The sequence below is a fragment of the Orbicella franksi genome, chromosome 12, assembly GCF_964199315.1.
Source record: "Orbicella franksi chromosome 12, jaOrbFran1.1, whole genome shotgun sequence".
NCBI lineage: Eukaryota > Metazoa > Cnidaria > Anthozoa > Scleractinia > Merulinidae > Orbicella > Orbicella franksi.
The window spans coordinates 20469227-20490862 of NC_138156.1; the positions used below are offsets into that span (position 1 = coordinate 20469227).

A 21636-nucleotide genomic window follows, 5' to 3' on the forward strand; every position below is an offset into this window, starting at 1 on the left:
TCTCTTTCTTTTGTCATTCTCGGTTTCCAGATTTCATTTTCCGCGATTAACGTTTGATCTACTTCACATTTTGGTGTCATTTTCGGAAAAATTGACATCAAATCTACCGCTAGCGACTGGCGTGTTTTTTTCTGTATTTAAATCTTCAAATTTGCACGATTGCTGCAGCGTGATGGATTTTGATCAAACGCAAACGATATCCGATTACGAAGAAGAGGAAGAAGAGAAAGTGGAAGAGGATAAAGCTACTACTAAGAAAAAGGAGGTAAGTTTGAAGAAGAAAGCAACTGAATGTACCGTGGTACATTAAACATAATTTCATAGACACCCGCACTCTGTGCAAGCGATTTGTTTAAAATATTGAAATCTGATGTAAAAGAGAGGCCTCTTGGTTCACGTCAAACTCTGCTGTGGTTTTTGGAACATTTCAACTTTGTGGTCAGCTTTCCTGTTGTTGAATAACTGCAGCTGTGTAATAACTCTGTCAATTCCAAGTCTGCCCCCCCCCCCCCGGGTATTTGATGGCAATATCGCTAATAAAATATAATTTTGACGCCATCCTATGAGTGGGGCATTTGTACTTTTCTGATGGCCCCACCATGGGGATTTTGTATGCACCAGCCTCCCCAAAGTGGAACATTTGCCACCTTCTGAAAACAAAATGTCAAATGCCCATCAAATGCCCAGCAGGAAGAGGGTGGGGGAGGGGGGAAGGGAATGAACAGCCAGGCTCGGAATTGACTGAGCTGTAACTGAGTAGCTACTGGAGGACTTCAGTGAATAGACTCTCCTCCACCCTTACTGTGAACTTAGTAAGGGAAGGGTGGAGTAGGTAGGGGGGGATTTCAGGTCAGGTGGAAGAATAGTTGTTTTTGGTTTATCTCTTGGATGGGCTACATTATTCTGCATAGCGGTATATTTTAAATCTGCTAAGTATGAAATTTCCTCCCTCTCTCAAGGAAAACTGGATGTCAACTTTACATTTTAATGAGCCAATAAATTATTCTAATAGACCAATTTCGACATGTTAAAATTCAGCCTAACACAATAGACCTCAGCATTGAGAATAAAACCCACAAACTCTGAAGTTATTCCCTAGAGCCTTGTGCTGAGTGTGACAAGAGCTCACTCTGAGATCACGTATACCACATGATATAGTGATTAAGTGATCATTTTGCAATGCTTGAATCAGAGATTTTGTAGATGGCTCACCTAGTTCAATAATGGGCAGCTTTATCTGAAATAAGTCTCATGTTTAAGGCTGAACGAAGCATTGAGGTCTATTGTTTTAGGCTAAATTTTAATATATCGAAATTGGTCTATTAGTTCATTGAAGTCTGTGCTGCTTCATGTTCACTACCTGCTGCCATTAAAAGAACGAAATTATTTGTCAAAACCTTTACTAGTAGCAAGTAGAGGGCATGGACCTACTTGAACTACACTACGGTCAATATTTATTGCCTTTGCTTGTCCAACCTGGCTTCGCAGGTCATGCCTAGCATATGGAGAACTATTGTTACAAATATCGGAAACTATTAGATACATCAACTAAGAGCTCAACCAAAGCTCTTTTGGCTGATTCAATTGATATCCTAGAAGGGGTTTTTGGGACACAGGATATTTAGGTAAAAAAATAACAGGTTTAAGATACTTGGGCGAAAAATTAATTGAATATGGGATATTTAGAACTGTTACTGGTGATATTGAGGAGGAAAACTGGACTATGTGTTCTAAAGGCATCTGTGGTCGAGTGTCGATCGATACTCTCTATCGCCACCTCTAACGACATCTCGATCTGTACTCAATCAACTTCCCGATTAATACTCGGTGCACACTCGATTGACACTTGCTCAACAGTTGGTCAATAGTCGGCTGAGTGTCGACTGACTCACATGCATTGATTGAAAATTAGTCAACTCTCGACTGATTGTCGACCGAGATGTCAATGGAGTATCAATCGAGTGTCGATGAAGTGGAAATCAAGTGTAGATAGAGTGTCGATCAAGTATCAGTTGAGTGTCAATCTAGAGTATCGAGTGAGGGTATTGATCAACACTTGACTACAGATGCCTTTAGTACACATGATCCAGAAAACTGGTACTTTTTGAATCTGGATTTAACAGGATATGGGAGATTTAGACCAAAAATCGAAGGGGTGTGGGATATTTAGACCTCCCTAATAGGGCCTTTGAAGTGCACCAATCATTACGTCACTGTGCCTCCCATGAGGATTGTAAGGTCAGCTGAATTGATAGTAAGATCAGTATTAAAATTATATTATTAAATTTTTGTTTTAGGTTGCGCACTTGAAAGTATTTTCGCAACAAGGATTTAAAGAAACAATCTTTCCAGTGTTCCAAGGTCTGCACTAGTATTTTGATGTTAGTTTTGTTTTTCTTTGCTCTTTTTATTCATTCTTCAGTCTGTCTACCCATCCATCTGTCTGTTTTTCCTTTGTATGTGTCTCTCATTCCCTTACTCCCACGGTCTGTCTGTCTGCCTGTCTGTCTGTATGCTTTCTATCCACCTGTTCATTGGCCTATCTATCCTTCTTTGATATTAAATGAATAGTACAGCAAATGTGTACAATATTTTATTGCAGTTCTGAGTTGTATAAGCTGGTTATAGGAAGGGTTAGATTTAAGGAAATGTACAAAAGAATATAATATTACAAAAGATCACATATTTGAACTGCGGAGAAAGATATGAATACAAGTCATGATTGATCATCACAGTTGTATACACAACTTAAGTGAAGCCTTGGAGCTGACTGGCTCCTAGCTGCTGGAGCTTATCCCGGTTTCTGTATCATGAAGTGGCTAGGAGTATTTCTACTCCCCCTGGATGGGATGCTAGTCCATTGCATAGGTTTCCCTAACAATTTGCCGGTACCCATTTATACTCCTGGATGGAGAGAGGCACTGTGATAGTTAAGTGTCTTGCCCAAGGACACAACACAGTGTCCCTGGCCACGGCTCGAATGCAGACTGCTCGATCTGTGGATGAGTGCACTAAACATGACGCCACCGTGCCTCCACTCATACTTAGGCAGTTGTGAGACATTGCAGGGGTTATGGGTTTGAATCTTGTTTAAGCTTGATTTTTTTTTCAGGCTTTAATTTCACAACTGCTTATTAAGTTTTGTATATAGCTGCAATGATTAATCATGTGTTCATAAGAAAATACAATTTGTAACTGTTGCTTAAAGGGTTTATGTGATTGAACAATGAGCCTGACTGTTTAAATAATATATAAATGACTGTCTGTTATTTCTCTTTGAAGGTGACAATGTTATAGGAAGAGATGGAAAGTGTAACATCACAGTTCCTATCAAGGTGACTATTCAACATTTCCACCAGTCCAGCATATTATTGAATCGTTGGAGCCCTGGCTTTCACTCAAGTTGGGCTGTTGGGTCTTAGTAGCGCAAGTAAATCATATTAACTCTTTTTTTTGCTTTAATGTAGGCCTTGTCAAAGAAGCATGCCTGCATTGAAGTGCAAAAAGATCTTCATCTCATTTATGATTGTGGAAGCAAGAACAGGACTAAAAGGGGAAAGGTATAAAAGTACATCATGTGAAAGTGCATGAAACTCTGTCTGGTTCATAAATAATAATTAAAAAAAGGTTTGGCAGGTTGTTTCAATTAAAACCTAGGATACCATTATACCAAAAAGATTGGATATATTCTGTTTTCACGAGTAGTCCCATACAAAGAAAATGTCTCTCTTAAATCTAATGGACATATTGCATGCATTTTTTATTGTTTCTTTGCCATTGAAAACTATTATTTTTTCATTACCTAACTTCTTGTCTGTCTAGATCATTCTGTAACATTTTATTTTGTAGTCTTTCTTGAAGCCCACCATACGATATGAGCTTAAACATGGTGATATGTTAACACTGGGTGATGTAAAATGTCAGTATTTGGTGGGCCTGGACATGGAAGAGGTAGGAAAAAAACTAATGAAATGTGTTGCTGGTGCAAAAAGTTGATCCAAAGGTTTACCAGACTGAAAAATGAAAGACATCTCGATGGACATCCTGATCGATACGCTGTCGTCACTTGATCAACAGTTGGTTGATCATCGGACGAGTGTCGACTGACTCAAGACATATGAATCGATCGAAAATTAGTCGACTCTTGACCGACTGTCGACCAAGATGTCGATGGAGTGTCGATGGAGTGTCAACTGAGGTGTTGATGGAGTATCGATTGAGGGTCGATAGAGGGTATCGATTGAGGGTAGCGATCAACACTTGACCGCAGATACCTTTAGTACACATAATCTGACGTGTCTTTAACAGTCCAGTAGCTTGTCACGTTTTAGAAACGTTATAAACAGTTAGCATAAATGGCACTGATCCTTGAATAACAATACTAATTTGTCCTAAGCTTTGCATTCATATGAAAAATCTATGTCTGGAAACATTAACAGGAGGCTTAGGATACATATAACATATTGTTGTTCAAATTTCGGTACCATTTATGCCAAGTGTCTATTCAGTGTTATGGTCTCTTGACTGCAACCAAATTGTTCCAGAAAGCAAGACCACAATTATGTGACTGTTATTAGGTAGTCTCAAGACTCAAGTGACTTATTAAACAGGAGATCTCACTTGGATCCAAGGGATGGCACCTACAGTACATGTAACTAGGTACTCTGCGGGTATTTAATGTAATAATTAGGTGTGAGTTGTACAATGTCTTGACAAGTAACATTGTTTTTTAATGTATACTAATAGGAAGATGAAGATGAAACTGGTTCAGAAACAGGATCAGAGTCCATGCTACAAGATGTGAATACTGAAGAGGAATCAGACGCTGATAAGGTATTTAACTCCAGAAGTAAATGTGTTGCCTCCTGTGAGCCATTTGGGATGTCTGGTAGGTTAAGTTTTGCTGACGATTTTCTGTTTGTCATTATTTTGTGGCTTAAAGCCAGTTGTGACCGATAGTGCTAGCACTTCAAAGAAGTTGGATGAAAATGGTAGTATTCCAAGGAATGCGTTAGTGCAGCCAACAGAAGACCACCGAATAACAAAACCAACCAAGGTAAAATTACAATAACTGTGCACTAAGTATACTGGTAATCATGACATCCATGATTGTAACTTTTGGTTTCATTAAGTAGTAGCCAGGTTGGTCAAAAGTGGTTGGCTGTGTGAAAATAACCATCAACTTCAAGATCTCAGCCAGTAACTCTGTTTGCTATTTGCATGATTCTTTAAAAAAACGATTGCAAAATCAGCCCTCTACTTACCGCAATAATGCCATTTTCTCCAAAACTTTGTCAACACTGAGTACTTGGAGTACACGTACCTACCTCAGAGAAGTGTCCCCATATGGGAGATTAAAAGAGTGTCCACTTGGGAGAATTGTCCAGTCTGAGGTGGAGTCCCTTAGCAGAGGCTCAACTGTGTCATTCGTAGGACTTTTTTTAACAGAATTGAAAAGTTTAAGAGCTGTCTGTTACTGAGTATATTTTGAAGCAATTATATTCCTTAGACTGTCTGTAAGTTTATGTTCATTGAGGTCTACTCTGACAGAAGGTATAAAATGTAGGAGGCACAGTTGTCAAAATGGTAATAGGAGTCTCGCTAGTATGAGTCTCAGAGGTCAAGACTGAGTCTTGGATATGACCCTCGCATTTTGTTCCTTGGCTAAGACACTTGATGCTCAAAGAGTCTCTTTCCAGTTGCAGTGGGTGATAAGAGTTGAGATACTTCAGTGTAAAATGCCACTTTTGAGTGTTTTATACAAATTTCCCCCTTCAGCTTCCCCCAAGCAATGTTGGTTTTTCTATCTTTGAGACTGCACAGCAACTATGCAACATTGTACTCGGGGCCAAATGCAAATGCAACATTGTACTCCCTAAATGCAAATTGAAATAGAAGAAGGGGTAAATTATTGTTAAATGTCCTTTCCCAAAAGTTTCCCAAGTACTTCTGTCACTCATTGGAGGTGTTAAGGGTTACAAGGAAATTGTTTTAGAAACTGGACATGATTCTAACTCTGGACAGTACACTGTATGGTAGTGTCACATTCAGGGGAACAAATAATACTCCTTACTACTTTTTAAAAGAACAAAAAGATGCATGAATTCTTTGGAATTTTTAGGATGATGAAGAGGCATATGCTGCAGACACAGATTCAGACACGGATGAGGAACGTCCAATTGCAGTAGCAGCAATGGCTACTGTGTTGTACAGCTCTGAAGATGAGCAAGAGACACCTAGAAGGCAGCAGGTATCGAGTAAGTTCAGTCAAACCAATATGAAAATTTCAGGTAAATGCAACCAGCTATTTCTGAGTTACCTTGTGCCTATGTTTCAAAACAAGTCCTTGTGCAGAACCTTTCATATGAAAATGAGTTTGATTTCCATGAAAAAGAACCTGTAGGGGAACACATTTTCATATTAATGGTTTTGCTCAAAGCCTCATTTTGGCACAGAGGCAAGAGATAACTTGGAAAGGGCCTTTTCCAATAGCCAGAGCCAAAACTTAACATAGGTCACTGACATAAGGAAGCAAAGAGGTGTTTGTGTCATCTAGCGCACTCTATGATTATATTATTGGCATCATTAGTTATTGGTTGGATCAAAAATTGACAGCTGGTCAACTCCATCACATTTATGCTTTAAGTGACGGTTACCCCTAAAATAATGTTGTTTAACGGCAACTGTTTTGCCTTGGTTAGGTGTTCCAAGTAAAGGAAATTCTAGTATGGAAGGTCAGACTCTAGCATTTGGACTTGGCAGCCCAGCCAATGTGTTTCAAAGCAGGTACATTGCTTGTGAATTCAAAAGTTAAGACACTGGTAGTTTACTTTGTCTTAATTCTTGTAGGCTTATAACTTGAAACTCCTTGGCTTCAGCAGGGCTGTCAGTCAGATATTTAATGTACCGCTTTTTCAAGGCTGGTAGTGACTTAACTGAAGGCCAGAAAGTATTATTAAAAAAAATGTAACAACCATACCTGTTTGAATGGTCTGCTTGTAGAGAAAATGAACTTACCTCTCCCTCTTGTAAACTTCCTGTGTATGGCATTAAGTGAAGCAAAGAGGCTCATTACTCATTTGCATGGACATTGACAGCTATTTAGGGTTATGATCTTCTTGGGAAGTGTGGTGGCTTCATGGTTAGTGCACTCGTCTCTGGATCGGGCAGTCCGGGTTTAAGTCTTGGCCGGGCACATTGTGTTGTGTTCTTGGGCAAGACACTTAACTTTCACTGTGCTTTTCTCTACCTAGGTGTATAAATGGTTACCGGCAAATTTAATGCTGGGGTTAACTCTTTGATTGACTAGCATCCTATCCAGGGGGGAGTAGAAATACTCCTAGTCGCTTCATGCTACAGAAACCTGGATAAGCATGGGTTTGATGAGCCACTTAGCCTACCTTCCATTGGGACCACTTTTTGAATACATACAAAGAAAAACATGTAATTCACATATTTGTGTAAATTCAGAATAAAATGAAAATAAACTTTATCTTAATTATTTTCCTGTTTATAGAGATTCCACAGGTTCATCTGGATCACACCCAGGACAAACAGCAAGTTTTCCACCAACTTTAATGGTTAGCGCTGAATCTGATTCACAGTCAGATGGGAAAATGGATGTGTCGTCAGATAATGATAAAAAACCAGGCTCGTTCAAATGCCCTGAGCCCAGAAGCTCAGGAACACAACCTCCCTGTGAGCCTACACTTTTGTATGGATCTGAATCAGATGATGGGAGCCCCATAAAAAGACCAAAGCACCCGGAAGCAAGGATCCCAGGCAAGGGCCCCTCTTGTGAGCCAACACTTTTGTATGGCTCTGAGTCAGACAATGGGAACCCCATAAAAAGACCTAAGCACCCAGAAGCAGGAGTCTTAGACAAAAGCCCATCTTGTGAGCCAACACTTTTGTATGGCTCTGAGTCAGATAATGGAACTCCTAAAAAGAGACCAAAACAACCTGGAGCTTCAAATGAACCAACTTTGCTATATGAATCTGATGCTGAGGAAGGCAGTAGCACTGTTGTAGCACCCACAGAATCTGATGTAAGAGAAGATGGTCACCATGCCAGCGATGAGCAAACACTGTTATACAGTGACGTATCTGAAGAAAAACCACCAAGTCTTCCCAATAAAAGCTCAGGGAATGTGGCAGAAAACAGGACTGACATTCAGCAACAAGCCACTGCAATTAAGGATGCCGATGCAACACTACCATATGCCGAAGCAGAGATGAGTTCAACGGATGATGAAGATGAATCAGGTATGGTGTACTCTACCATAAGAGCAATAATCTGGGGAACAATTCTTTTATCAAGTGGTCACTTACTTTCTTTGGATTTGTATTGACATGTGAATATCTTGAGAAACTGTGGACAGTGCAGACTCCACAATCTCATACACGTGAGTTCGAGACTTTGTTTACCTTATAGTTTATATGGAAGGGTTTAAAGTGTACCAAGAAATTGAAAATGGCATTTAAGATGGGTTACCATTTTTTTTTTTGTTAAATTGCTTTCATTTGATCTATTTTTAGGGGCAGATGCAAATGATAAAGATATTAATCTTGAAGAAACTCTGGCTCATGCAGAACCTACTTTAGCATATGATGCTGAAGAAACCAGAAAAGATGATTCAACAGATGATGAACATGAACATTTGGATGCTGACGATTATGGAGCAGACATTGCCACTCAAGCATATGCCGTTGATAATGATGAGAGTGAGTCTGATACGGAAAGTGAACCTATTCCACTTGCGAGTGGTCACACAGCAGCTGACAAGAGTGGCACAAAGCAAGCAGCTAATCCCTCTGACTTGGAAGCAACACAGGCATATTGCTTAGAGGATGAAGATTCCAACAGTTCAGATTCCCAGCCACTGCCAATTGGTGCTGCCACAACCACCACTCATGACGACATTTCAGCAACAATGGCATATGGATTAGAAGCAACTCAAGCTTACAATGTTTTTGAGAAAGGCGGTGATAGCTCTGAAGATGAAGGTGAACAAGACAAGAAGCAAATGCCTGCTTATGACTTACAAGCAACTCAGGCATATGGCGCTGGTGATGATGATGATGATGATACAAAAGATAGCCATTCAGAGACAGTTGAATTTAAGCAGTCAGCTAATATGGACACTGTAGTTAATGAAGGTGACACAGGCCAGCCTATCATTCCGTATGGACTGGAGCCAACTCAGGCATATGGTGCTGATGAAGAAACAGATGATGAGGATGCTGACAATGAAGTGGACAGAAGTAGTACAGGTGGGGATCATGGCAGAGGTAATGCAAATGCAGCAACACTTGCATACGGTTTAGCTCCCACTCAGCCATATGGAGTTGGTGGTGACGATGATGATAGTGATGATGATGGAGATAATAAGACTGATAAAGACAGTGGTAATGTAAGACAGAATAACCTGGCTACATTGCCTTATGGGCTGGAGGAAACACAGGCTTATGATATGGATAACAACGACACAGGTACTTTTTCTGAGCCAATTTGTGTATGCATTTGAGATATTGAATCACTCAGTTCTTGTATTTGTAACCATTGTTCCAGGTGAAATGAACAACTTTGGGGGCAGGGGTGAAGTTTTTGTTTTGCTCTTTTCCTATAGCTGGGTGCTGGAACTTTAATTGAAAATTGTATGATCCCAGAGAATATCTATACCCACCCTATGGGGGGAAATCAATGGAAATTTCAAGTGTTGTGTATATATATCTATATTTTTGGGGGGCGTAGGGGGCAGTGGGGTGATCTCAAAATTTTAAAGGGGATCTCAAAATTGTAAAGGAAAGTGTAAAGCTGAATTCAAATTTCATAAGGGGTACGACACATTGACAACAAGTGATCACTGGAGGCTGTGTCGAGCAAAGTCAAACAAAGTGTAACAAAATGTAGATGGTGATCCCATCAATCCATGTTTTAGTACAAGTGGATTTTAACAACTCCCATTTGATAGACTTGATAGCAATATATATAATTTTATATTATTACCCTCAGTACCGGTAATGGAAAGTTCTTAATGGTCCTTTCCTCCTACTAGATTCAGCTCAGAATAGCATGATTGAAGCTACTCAAGCCTATGGTATTGAAGAGCCATCCGAAACTGAGTTACAAGTTCAGGTATTTGTAGCAACAAAAGTATTATTTTTATGCGCAGCTTATTCTTATTACGAAAGCAACAAATAAGCCACAAAGTACCAAGGCTTACATCCCCAAATCCCAATTGGCATTCTCTAAAGGAAGATAAATAGCTAAGTCAGTAGCTACAGTATAGTAAGCCATGACGCAGTTTCCAATTTTAATTTGCTTGTAGCGAAGCACCTGCCATCTTTTCTTTGTTTCATCCAAAGTGAGAGATTTTCCTTTTAAATATTAAATGTTTCTTATTTTGCAGCAAAGTAAAAGAGGAACAAAGCAGAACAACATCAAGAGAGTGGGTTTTGTTAGCACTTCTACAGAGGTTCGTCCACTTATTGATAGACACTTTACATGATTATGCTACTTTCTTTTTTCTTCATGGTGACCAAGTTAATTTGACATTAGTAGGAGATAAATGTTCCTTGACAACAGAATCTGAATAGGAGTTTTAAAACTCTTCTGGGCATGATTTGAATGATGTGTTTTTGCATTGATTTATCGAGTACTTTAATAGAAAACTTTAAAGTACTTTTGAGTACTTTAGACAGTTCATAGCCACAGTATAGTTAAATATCTGGGGTGACATGTAGTGTACTATTGTAACAGATCATATTTGTATTTGTTTGGCAGGTGCCTGAGGTTGATGAAACTGAAGTTGATGTATTCGCATCTGGTAAAGGTTTGTAGTTTGTCTTTTCTAATGTGCTAATAGTAATTAATAATTTAATTAATTATTGATTAAATGGCAGTGTAGTTATTGTAATGCAGGTTTAATTTGTAATGACATTCCCCCCCTCCTATAACTTAACTCTTCTGCACACTTGACTGTGCACCAAGGCACACCTACACCACTATACACCCACCCACCCACCATCTATATACACCACCCACACACCCGCCCACTCAGGCAACCTGTTTATCTCAGAAACCACCCGCCCACTGAAGTCTCCTCACAAGAAGCCCAGGTTAACAGCACTAAACTTGTGGGTAATGCACTTATTTTTACTCTAGGTGGCAAATGCAAACCTTCTGGTAGTGCTGCAGCTGACATGGAGGACTATCTGTCGGACAGTGAGGACTTGATATCACAGCCACAATCACGTTCCAAGAGAGGAAGAAAAAAGCCAGTCATTAAAAAGTCACAGGAAGAACCTAGTCAACAGGTACAGCTTCATTATAAAATAGTATTTAATTTATTTTGGTTTTTCATATTATTCTTTCATACTTAGGAGAGTGACTAGTGGAGGAGCAGTGGCCTCACGGTTAGTGCACTTGACTTTGGATCAAGTGGTCTGGGTTGAAGCCCTGGTCGGGGACACTGTGTTGTGTTCTTGTGCAAGACACTTTACTCTCACAGTGCCTCTCTCCACCCAGGTGTACAAATGGGCACTAGCAAATTTAATGCTGGGGGTAACCTTGCGATGGACTAGCATCCCATCGGGGAGGGAGTAGAAATATTCCTAGACACTTCATGCTACAGAAACTGGAGATAAGCACCAGTCTGATGGGCCACTTGGCTCGTATGGACAGTGACTGACTCAGACAGTCTTACCTTGCGATCAACCACTTTTAATTATTGCAGCTGTGACCTGTTTGTTGTACTATGCATAGATTTTGACTGAATTAATATACTTTGAGGATAACATACTGTTCGCTTAATTACAGTATGCCTTAATGGGCAAAACATGAGTCTACCCATTTTCATTGACTGAAAAAATAGTGATCAGTTGAGAGCAACTTATTATTACAGACTGAACTACAGCTGTTTTGGCAATTCCTCACAGCTTGTCTAACTTACAATTTGCTTTGATTATAAAGGGCCCATAGCTGTTCTTTAAGTATCAAAATTTGGAATTTAATTTGAATATAAAACGTCCTAACCCTTTTTTTCATTTAAAAAAATTCTTCCAAATAATTTATTCTGTGTAATCTAAATAAATTATTGCAGCTTTGCAGCTCTACATCTTGACAGTAATAGTCAGTTCGCTAGCTGGGGTGTTCTATAATTATTTTAGCCAAAATAATTCAGGATAAAGTTATTGTAAAGTCAGTTTCAGCTGTTTTGTTTACTGTTTTGTCTGTGTCAGAATGCTTTATAGCTTAATGTATGCAATTTTAATATTTAGTCTGGCAAGTTTGGAGAAGCTGGGAATCAAACTGAATCTGTTATGGCTAGTTCCAGTGTTGGTACAACAGAGCACATAGAGGAGGCTAGTGATATGCCAGAGGGTATATCGAAGAAAAACAACACAACAGTAAGAAAAGGAAGAAGGGGAATGATGAGGGTGACGATTGAACCAGAAGAACCAGAGGAAGAAGAAACAAGTGAAAACTCAACAAGGAGGGAAGGGAAAGGAGTGGTGGAGACAAATGAGACTGAAGAGGAAGACATTCAAAAGACGACTTCTGCAGCTGGAAGAAAAAGGGGAAGGCAAGCAGCAAGAGCGAGTGTTCTAGAGGAGGAAGACAAGGAGATGCCTGTAACTAAATCAAGAAGGGGACGGAAGGGAAATCAACTACAAGCTGAAACAACTTCCGTGTCAGAAACACCACTCAAAACAGTAAGTTGATATTCAGTGAAGCTTTGTGTTAGGTTACCTCATTACTTCTGCCTACTTAGTCCTCAGGCCCTAAATGTCATTTAGAAAATGAATTTAGCATCTCCTGTAAACTGGATTTTAGGCCAGCCATGATGGCAATGAACAGTACAGTCCTCTTAATATTGCCACCTCTTAACAGACTGTACTCACCCTAAGGTAAAATAATCTATAATTTGAAACAAACTGATTTTGAAGCCTCCAGATGCTGCAAGAGTACAAGAGGTAACTGATTCTGAACCAGCAACAGTTGTGGCCGTAGAACCTCTTAATGTGCGCAGAGGAGGAAGAGGAAGGGGAAGAAAGGGAATGGCAGCTAAAGAAACAATGCAGGTATGTGTACAGTGGTGTAAGGACCTCACAGTGTCTAGAGAAATGAAAGATAGTAGGGTGGGGGAGGGGGGGGGGAAGGAAATTTTGTTCGGAGTACATTCAGTCTTGAGGGTGCCTGTTATGTGAAGAAGTTTTAAAATTGGATTTCAAAAGCGTTTGCTCAAGACACTGCAAGGGTTTGATTGTTGTATGGTAAATTCCCTAAAGATACACATGTAATGATGTGAAAGACAAAACAAGATCTACAGTATGATGGATTGGGATATTTTTTTGGGCGAGGGGGCTGAGAGGATGACACATATTTTTTAGAGAGCTTCATTTCTACCAGGTTTTATTGAACAAAAAATAAAATGCCAATAGATTTGCAATAATGTTTGTTGTTGCTGATCAGTTCATGAAAAAAAAAATTGTTCAGACCAACATTTGTGTGGGCAATGCATCTAAATAAAGTATTTTGTATAAATTATAGTCAATGGAGGATCAAGGTGAAGAAGCATCTGGTACTTCTGTGGAACCTCAGCCAGAATCACATGTAGAAGCCATGTCAACAAGGGGGAAAGGAAAAGGAAAAGGGAGGGGAAAGAAAAGTCAACCCACAAGTAATGAATCAATGGTATGAAAAATCAGTTTGAGTATACATGAAGATACAATGAAAAAGGAACTAACAATTATTACGGACCATCAGAACATTTACATTTGTGGAGTATTATGGTGCACAGTCTGTTAACTAGTTTTGAATAATTATTTGAAAGAGGAAATATAAGTCATTGGTAGCAGTCTTGGTTTGAAGTTCTTAGTACACTAGAATATCCAATCAGTATGCAGGAGGTCAACTAAGTTTAAATCCTGTTGAGACTCAGGAATTTTTTCCATGCTCATGACATAGCTGATTAACATCTTACTGTTATTTCACTGAGCTTCATATTCAGCATCATGTCAATTGTATAATTTAACACTACCTTAATACTTTTTAGTGTACACTTACTTAGGCTCTTTGCTAGTCATGGAGTGTAGGCTAACACCTAGAGTGCTCCAAAGTTGTCTTAATTAGTGTCCTGGTCCACCTTCTCCAGTTGTACCCATTGTAATCTTGTTTGTCTCATATCTTCCCCTATACTTCTCCTCCACATGTTGTGTGACCATCAGTATAACTCTCTCATTTTTCCTTGGGGGCTCTACATGCATATGTTAGCGGCTGTTTATCAATATTTTGCTTTTTCCTTCAGAATTATTTTCAAAGGAAATTCAAAGTTAAAGCACAGATTTTTTCAGAGTTTTACATAGATTTTTACATAATATATGATGAAGGCCAAAATATGTGTAATGTTGTACATTCAGTGCATTCTGTAGCTTACTAGTTATGTCTTTTGTGTTGTGAATTTGATGGCTTAGGCAACAGAATCTGTTGATGCAGAGGTATCTGCCATTTCTGAAGATGTTCAGCCACAACAAGCCATACCTACACCTGCCAGAGGAAGAGGGAGAGGCAAAGGCAGAGGAAAGAAAGCACAGTCTACTCCAAGCATTGATCAACAGTTAGGGGCACCTAGTAGAAGTTCTTCTCCACACTCAGTAAGTGCTGAATCTGAGATCACATTTGCTGACTTTTAAAGTTTAGTCATAAATTTGGTGAAGTGAACACGTCTTTAAGATAGAAATTGGGTGTTAGTATGTGGCCCAATTCTTTTGTGTTGAAAACTTGTTAGCAGAACTTTCAAGGTATTGTTAATGTTATGCAGTGCAAGTGGGCACTAGCTTTTCGGTTTTTGTGATGAAACTGTAGTATTTGATCTTTCAAATGAAAGCTATTGAGCTACAGAGAGCTGTATAGAGTGTAAATGATATTTGGGTCCTTTTTTTTCAATTTTGAATTTTTACAAACTTGACTCAAATGGTGGAAATGTTAACTGGTTTATGTATTACTGATTGCATTACAAAGTACAGTGTGTTGTGATCAAAATGAATTTTTTAGGTTGGTAAGTGTGTTTAGTGTACATTTTGTGAACCATAGGTTCCAGAGACTCCTGCCATCAATGATGAATATTTGCCACCACCGGAATCACCTGCCATAGCTGCAGCCTCAAAAGGGAAGGGCAGAGGAAGACAAGGAAGAGGAAAGAAAATGCAGCATTCAGTCACTGAGTTAGAGGCATGTTTATACATTGCATAATAATTATTTTATTATCCTGATTGTCTTTAATCACACAGAATTTGAATTTATAATAAGGAATGTATCAAATTACATCATCATTGACATCAACCCTCCCCACCATTGGGCGATTCAGGTGTCCTCCTGTACCCTCATGCCTCTTTGGCACTGTTTGGGCTCTGTTCCAGTTATAGGCCACTTATTCTAATAAGTCTGCAGTATGGAGTATCTCCATTTGCTTCTAGACTGCCCTCCTTTCCTCTTTCTCTGATGGTTATATACTGGAGTTGTACTCCAAAGCCTGTCTTGTGATGGTACAGTTTTCTTTTCTGCATGCTTTCCTAATCCAGTGTCACTTCCTGCATCTAACTGATTATCATGACGTGTTCCAATGTGTTGTTTCTCATCTAAGCTCTGTGCCAGATACTAGAATATACCGGGCTGAAACTTTAAGTCAGTGCCTAGTGATCTCATCTTATGCTCATATTGAAAGGAAGCCATCTTAAAATGATTTGTTTTTGATGTTATTTCTTCAGGCAGAAGAAGAAACATCTCAGCCAGAATCAGAAAGCTCTCAAACAAGAAAAGGACGGAGCAAAGGAAAAATAGCAAGGGAAAGCACAGAGCAGAACTCTGACATTGTATGAAGATCTGTTGTTGTTGTTAAGTGCTATTTCATATCTGATAATTAATATTATAATTAAAATTGATGCACAATGTTTTATGTTTTATCAAGATACATGTACGTGTAATATCACCCTAAAGTGACATGATTTCCTTTGATTGTTTGGTAGGCTGTCACATTGTCAGAAAGTACAGAATTTAGTGAGACCATTGGAGATTCAGAGGAAATTTCAACTGCTGGAAGTAGCAAAGGAAGCCGTAGGGGTAGGCAAAGAAAAGAGGCAGTGGAGGACTCAGAATCAGTGGTAAATTAAATTACAAAAGATGTGAGCTCTTCCTGTCTTTTCATCTGTCTGTCTATCTGTTCTTAGTCTGCTGTTTCTTTATTTGTCTGTGTCTGTGGATCTGTCTGAGAGCTTGAACTTTTTCTGAGTGCAAGAAGTTTTTGATTATTTTCATTCATTTTTTAGCATATTTCTGCATGTGAGATATACAGCATAGGAGAAAAAAAAGACTAATTCTGATGCTATAGGAACTTGTCAAAAAATCTTTGCATTGTTATTCTTGTCTTTCCAGGAGGTCAAGGAAACTCCAGCAAAGAAGAGCAGGCGTGGAAAAGAGCCCTCTGTAGTTCGTAGTCCATCTTTAAGTCGAGGAAAGTTACCAGGTGAAAGCAAGCCTAGAATCATGTTCACTGGTCTTGTTGATAAGCAGGGAGAGAAGGTAAGAAAATTCCTGAATGGCCGATTGTAAAGTCTAGTGGTCAGTGGTTGCCAGGGTTAATGTTTAGAGATCTTTGAGTTGCTCATGGTACATTCTTGGGTTGGCCACATGGCTCTAATAGTGCCCTTCTCCACCCAGCTGTTAATTGGTAATTTGATAGACAATTTGTAATAAATGTTGCATAGTTGGCTTGCAATAGACTGGCATCTTCTATTTGTAAATTCATGTAGAGGGCTGCAAAGATTTAACTTAACTTCTCTCAGCCATGCTTTTCAATTGCAAGTAGGTGGCACTTAACTCTGGTTTCAGTAGCATAAACTGACTGAGAATATTTCTAGTAGCCCTTGGATTTCAAGCAAATTGGATGCTATTCCATCACAGCGTTACCCCAATTTTTGCACTTGGGTGGAGAGAGACACCACAAGAGTAAGCTATCTTGCCCAGTACCACAGCATAATGACCTAGGCCAGACCCAGACTGCTTGATCCAGAGTCCAGCATATGTGTACTTACATTAGGCCACCAGCATCTATCTTGTGAAGCACGTAAAATTTAACATAATTTGCTACTCTGCTCATTAAAGATAAACACTCTTGTAGGTGGTGACAAGTCTTGGAGGTCAACTGGTGGATAACATTCACAACTGCACACATCTGGTTACAGATAAGGTGGGTGATGACCACTTTGTCATTTTCGGTCAAATGAATTTAACTGTGAAAGCTCTCAACTGTTAAACTCCTGAGCTTAGTTCTTTTTGAGACCTTTTTGGGATTCTCAATAAACATACAGGTCTATTGGAGAGAGATCTATGGGTTGTAGGTAGGTGGGGGGGGGGGGGAGGGGGGTTCATGGAGCTTTTCCTGTGATGTAAAAAATAATAATAATGGGGGTAGGGGGATTGAAACATTTGCTGGGTGCAAAAGAATAATTTGGTACTACAGTAACAATAAATTAAATATTATTTAGTCATTATTTGGCTGTGTGACTGCACGATGCGGTTCCAGTCAAAGACCCACATTTCACCCCTGCCCACCATAGAGCCTCCACTAGCTCAGTGGTTAGAGTGTCTGGCTAGATCACGGAGGATTGTGGGGTTAAATCCCATCTGGAACTCAGATTTTTTTCCAAGTTGATGTCATTTCTACATTTAAATTAAATTAATACTTAAACAATAACTTCATCTCTTACAGCACTTTATTTGTAATTTAAATTTTCTCAAAACTTTTCTCCAAAAGGTTCTCTTGCTGTTTGGGCAAGCAGATTGATCCAGTACTAGCTCGACTGGATAATTCAGTAGCCCTGGGATATCAGACACGACTTTCTTGGCATATTGTTCAAACTTTCCCCTACCTATTCCCCCAGTCTTTTTATCATCCACATTTTATGAATATAGCTGCATTGTTGTTGCAAGTATAAAATTATAGGTATATGTTAATGATGGATCTTTGGAAATTCTTTCATAGGTGCGACGTACTGTCAAGTTCCTATGTGGCCTAGCTAGTGGGCAAGTTATTGTTTTGCCTTTATGGCTGGATGCTTGTAAAAAGGCAAAGAGTTTTGTTGGTAAGCTTTACATTTACATTCACTGTGTAATAGCAACTCTTTATAGCATGTAGCTAATCATTATGGGTGGTCATGAATGGTAAATGTGAGACTTTGCAAGAAGGTAAGATTAATGTTTTTCTTTGCAAGCCCAAGACACATTTTGACTTTTAAATGCAAGCATTAGATGTACAGTCCTCATTTATAAAGACAATCAAACAAATAAATCGGGACTTTCTTAGCCTTGAGACTCCAAGACCTGCTTTGTGAAAAAATCAGGACTGTGGGACACAAATAACCACTAAAAAAAGAGACTGCAAGACCGGTGAAATTTGTCAAAAAATTTTGCAAGACCCATGGGTTTTTGAAGGACTATTTGCCACCCCTATCATTATTTCCAATGCTTTCTTACTCATCCCTGCATCTCCGGTTCTAACACATTTTTGCTGTGGGGCTATAAATTCTCAAGACGTGCTTTCACTTTTATTTTGTCAACAGACACCTCGCCATTTTTTGTCAAAGATCAAGATGCAGAGAAGCAATATAAGTTTACTCTTCAAAGGTTTGTGAGCGTTTCTATGTTTCATTTATAGCTAATACGGTAAACATTGGTCAACAATTATAAATGAATCTATTTTCCAAATGAGTCATAACAAACAAACTTTATTTTATTTTCTGAACCAATAATATAATCTGATATACACTTTTAGTCACAGTGCGCAATTGTTATGTTGGTTTCATTCGTTTTCTTTCAGATCCCATGAAGTTGCTCTTACAAAGGGTCTGCTTGAGGGTTATAAGATTCATGTAACAAAGAAAGTTAAACCAGAACCTTCACAAATGAAAGGTAAAGAAAAAAGAAAAAATATTTGTACAGTTTACACACTTTTTGGAGGTGCTCTGTATTGTCTTATAGGATAGGATCATGTCATGGCTGAAAACCTCAAAAAGATTTTAAATTATTTTGTAAACTACACTACAGTATGAACAATTAAGTTTTTTCTTGTCACTGTATGTTGTAAATACTTTTATGGACTTTTAAGTTGTTAGCCTGAAATGTCAGTCATCTCGTACCCTCATCTTTTTATTTAATTAATCTAGTTATAATTATGCATAAGTGATAAATGGCCCGCCTAGATTAGCACTTGCTATCTGCGGGCCAAGTAACATGTAATTTTACAATGAAAGAAAATAAAAATTATTATTGTTGTTGTTGTTGTTGGCGTACCGCCAGGGTAAGGCTGAGTCAAGTTCTCCCAAACTTGCATTGGTCACATGAAGTTACTGTCAATAGGGATAATTAGAAATAAATAAAATACACTGTCAAGTTTATAGTCTGATTATTTTTAATCATTAAATAAATATTGTTTGTTCTGTTTCAGATATAATTCAAAGTGCTAAAGGAGAGGTATGTAGAAAAAGACTAATTTATTATGTAGCATTAAAAATACATTCAAGTATTACCAGTAAGCTGGTAATAAATTATCTTGAGTCAATCATGAATGATGAAAAGTTAACAGGGTAGCAACTGAAGAAAATCTCCTCCCTGATCTGTTGTCCACTAACAGACAAACCATGTTCCACACCGAAATTCACACACTATTGCATTGCAATATATCAAGTCGAATGTTTCCAACTAAATTCATTTTTCATAGCTTATGAAAAACAGTCTGCTTCACCATCGTTAAATTTTGCCATTTATATTATTTTTTTGTCTGACTGAGAAAGCTTTAAATTTAAGGTTAAGTATCGACCTGAATTCCAATGCAGAATTACGATTGTTTATTAATTTGATTTTTTTGCAGTTTTTGTCCAGTATGCCAAGAAGTAAAGATGACAGAGTTTTTGTAATTTCTTGTGAAGAGGACAAAAGTGTTTGTAAGAAGCCACTAGAAGCTGGCATCCCTGTGGTTAGTGCCGAAGTACTTCTTACAGGAGTGCTACGACAAGAGCTCAACCTTGAGCAGTATCTTTTATTTAAAGTAATCTTAAAGCACTTTTGATGAACCCTTGTTCTTTGATACCAAAGATCGCATTATACCATGTGTTCTGACTTGAGAATGTTAATGTTCCAAAACTCAGTACATAGAATTGTTTCAAGAAAGGTTGTCTTACAAAAGTGTAAAAACTTACGCCACAATACTGAATGGTACTTTTGGTGGTAGTTTACTGCTAGTTGATCAAAGTTCACAGTGTTGTAGGGCAATAGTTGTAAAAATGATAAAAATATTCAATGGTTTTTCCTTCTTTTTGCATCTTGAACTTTGATCAATGAGAGAAAAACTACTTCCACCCATAGTACCTTTCAGCATTGTCACATAACATTTTACACTTTTGTAGAACGACCTTTCTCGAAATAGCTGTTAAAGGTCCTTTGAAATCACTGGTCAGTAGGAGTAATGATACCTAGTAGATGACATAATAAACCAATCAAGACTCTCTGTTAAACTGAAGATATTGTCACTAATATCACAGAGAACTATTAAGATGCAATGTGTAGTTCCAGAAAATATCCATACCTCCCCCACGGAAGGGATTTTTTCTAAGACCCCCCACCCCACCCCTCTGGAAATTCCAATAAAGCTTCACACATTTCTTTAAATTTTTTGGTCTTACAGAACCCCACCCCCCAGGAAATTCTAATCCCTTTTGTGGGGGGAGTATGGATATTTTCTGGACCTGCACGATTGCCATTTACCACAGGGCTGTTATTTTATTGTAACAGACATTAAAAAAGCCGTAGCCCTTTAAGGTTGTTAAGTAGACCTTTTCAACTTTAATAGAACACTTCATTGTCCTTAACTCCACCTACAGACACAAATTATTTGCAGATGAAATGTCCGATGCATCACAGGACACAGCCAGTTCAGGTGGGCAAAGTAAAAGAAGACGAGAAACAGAGACTGGAGCATCATCATCTTCCACGGCAGAAACAAAAAGTACAGGATCCAAGAGAAGAAAAAGATAAACTGTTCATTCCATAAACTGAGATGTTTCTGGCATTTAATGTTGCTCGAAGCAAATCGTCTTGAACAGCAGTCAGACCTGTGGATCATTGGTTTTTTAATGCCTGATGATGAATGGGTTTCATTTGGTAATCACAGTTGACGTAAGAGATGATTGTCAAAGTCTTGAACTACCAGAGAAGACAGTTCATTTTATTAATGATCATTGAAAGACAGTTTCAGAGAGTTGGGAAATAACATTATCAGCTTGTAATATACATTGGTTAGTGGGACTTGAAAATGGTGGTTGTTGATGTCAAGTCACCTTACACCTTTTAAAAAAGTTATCTACTAAGTACGCTTGAACCTTGCCTCATCTAGAAGCCAGATATCTCCATCTTGAACTCAAATCACTTTCCCTTGGAAAAGTTTTTTCAGTTATTTACTTTTGGCCATCTTAAACCCACTGTTTTTCATTTTCCTCGAGAGTTTAAGATAGTGGGATTCAACTGTTAGTAGTAACTGCATTTGAAACATGACATGAACTCAGCACAAGCACATGCCAAAT

At 38.6% G+C, this 21636-nt stretch overlaps 1 protein-coding gene across 1 annotated transcript; it reads left to right on the forward strand.

The window, feature by feature from the left end:
* Positions 1 to 85: 85 nt before the first annotated feature.
* LOC145462568 (uncharacterized) lies at positions 86 to 21340 on the forward strand. The gene is made up of 30 exons (XM_081446124.1): positions 86 to 265; positions 2298 to 2361; positions 3283 to 3335; positions 3468 to 3560; positions 3850 to 3951; positions 4747 to 4833; positions 4943 to 5056; positions 6122 to 6257; positions 6702 to 6786; positions 7517 to 8265; positions 8539 to 9492; positions 10059 to 10138; positions 10413 to 10478; positions 10787 to 10835; positions 11168 to 11319; positions 12283 to 12717; positions 12952 to 13086; positions 13556 to 13699; positions 14479 to 14658; positions 15098 to 15235; positions 15772 to 15876; positions 16030 to 16164; positions 16436 to 16582; positions 17181 to 17249; positions 18045 to 18144; positions 18622 to 18685; positions 18879 to 18970; positions 19506 to 19531; positions 19929 to 20089; positions 20938 to 21340. The coding sequence occupies exons 1-30, from the start codon at positions 173 to 175 to the stop codon at positions 21089 to 21091; spliced, it is 4962 nt and encodes a 1653-aa protein (XP_081302250.1). The 5' UTR covers positions 86 to 172; the 3' UTR covers positions 21092 to 21340.
* The last annotated feature ends 296 nt before the right edge of the window (positions 21341 to 21636 follow it).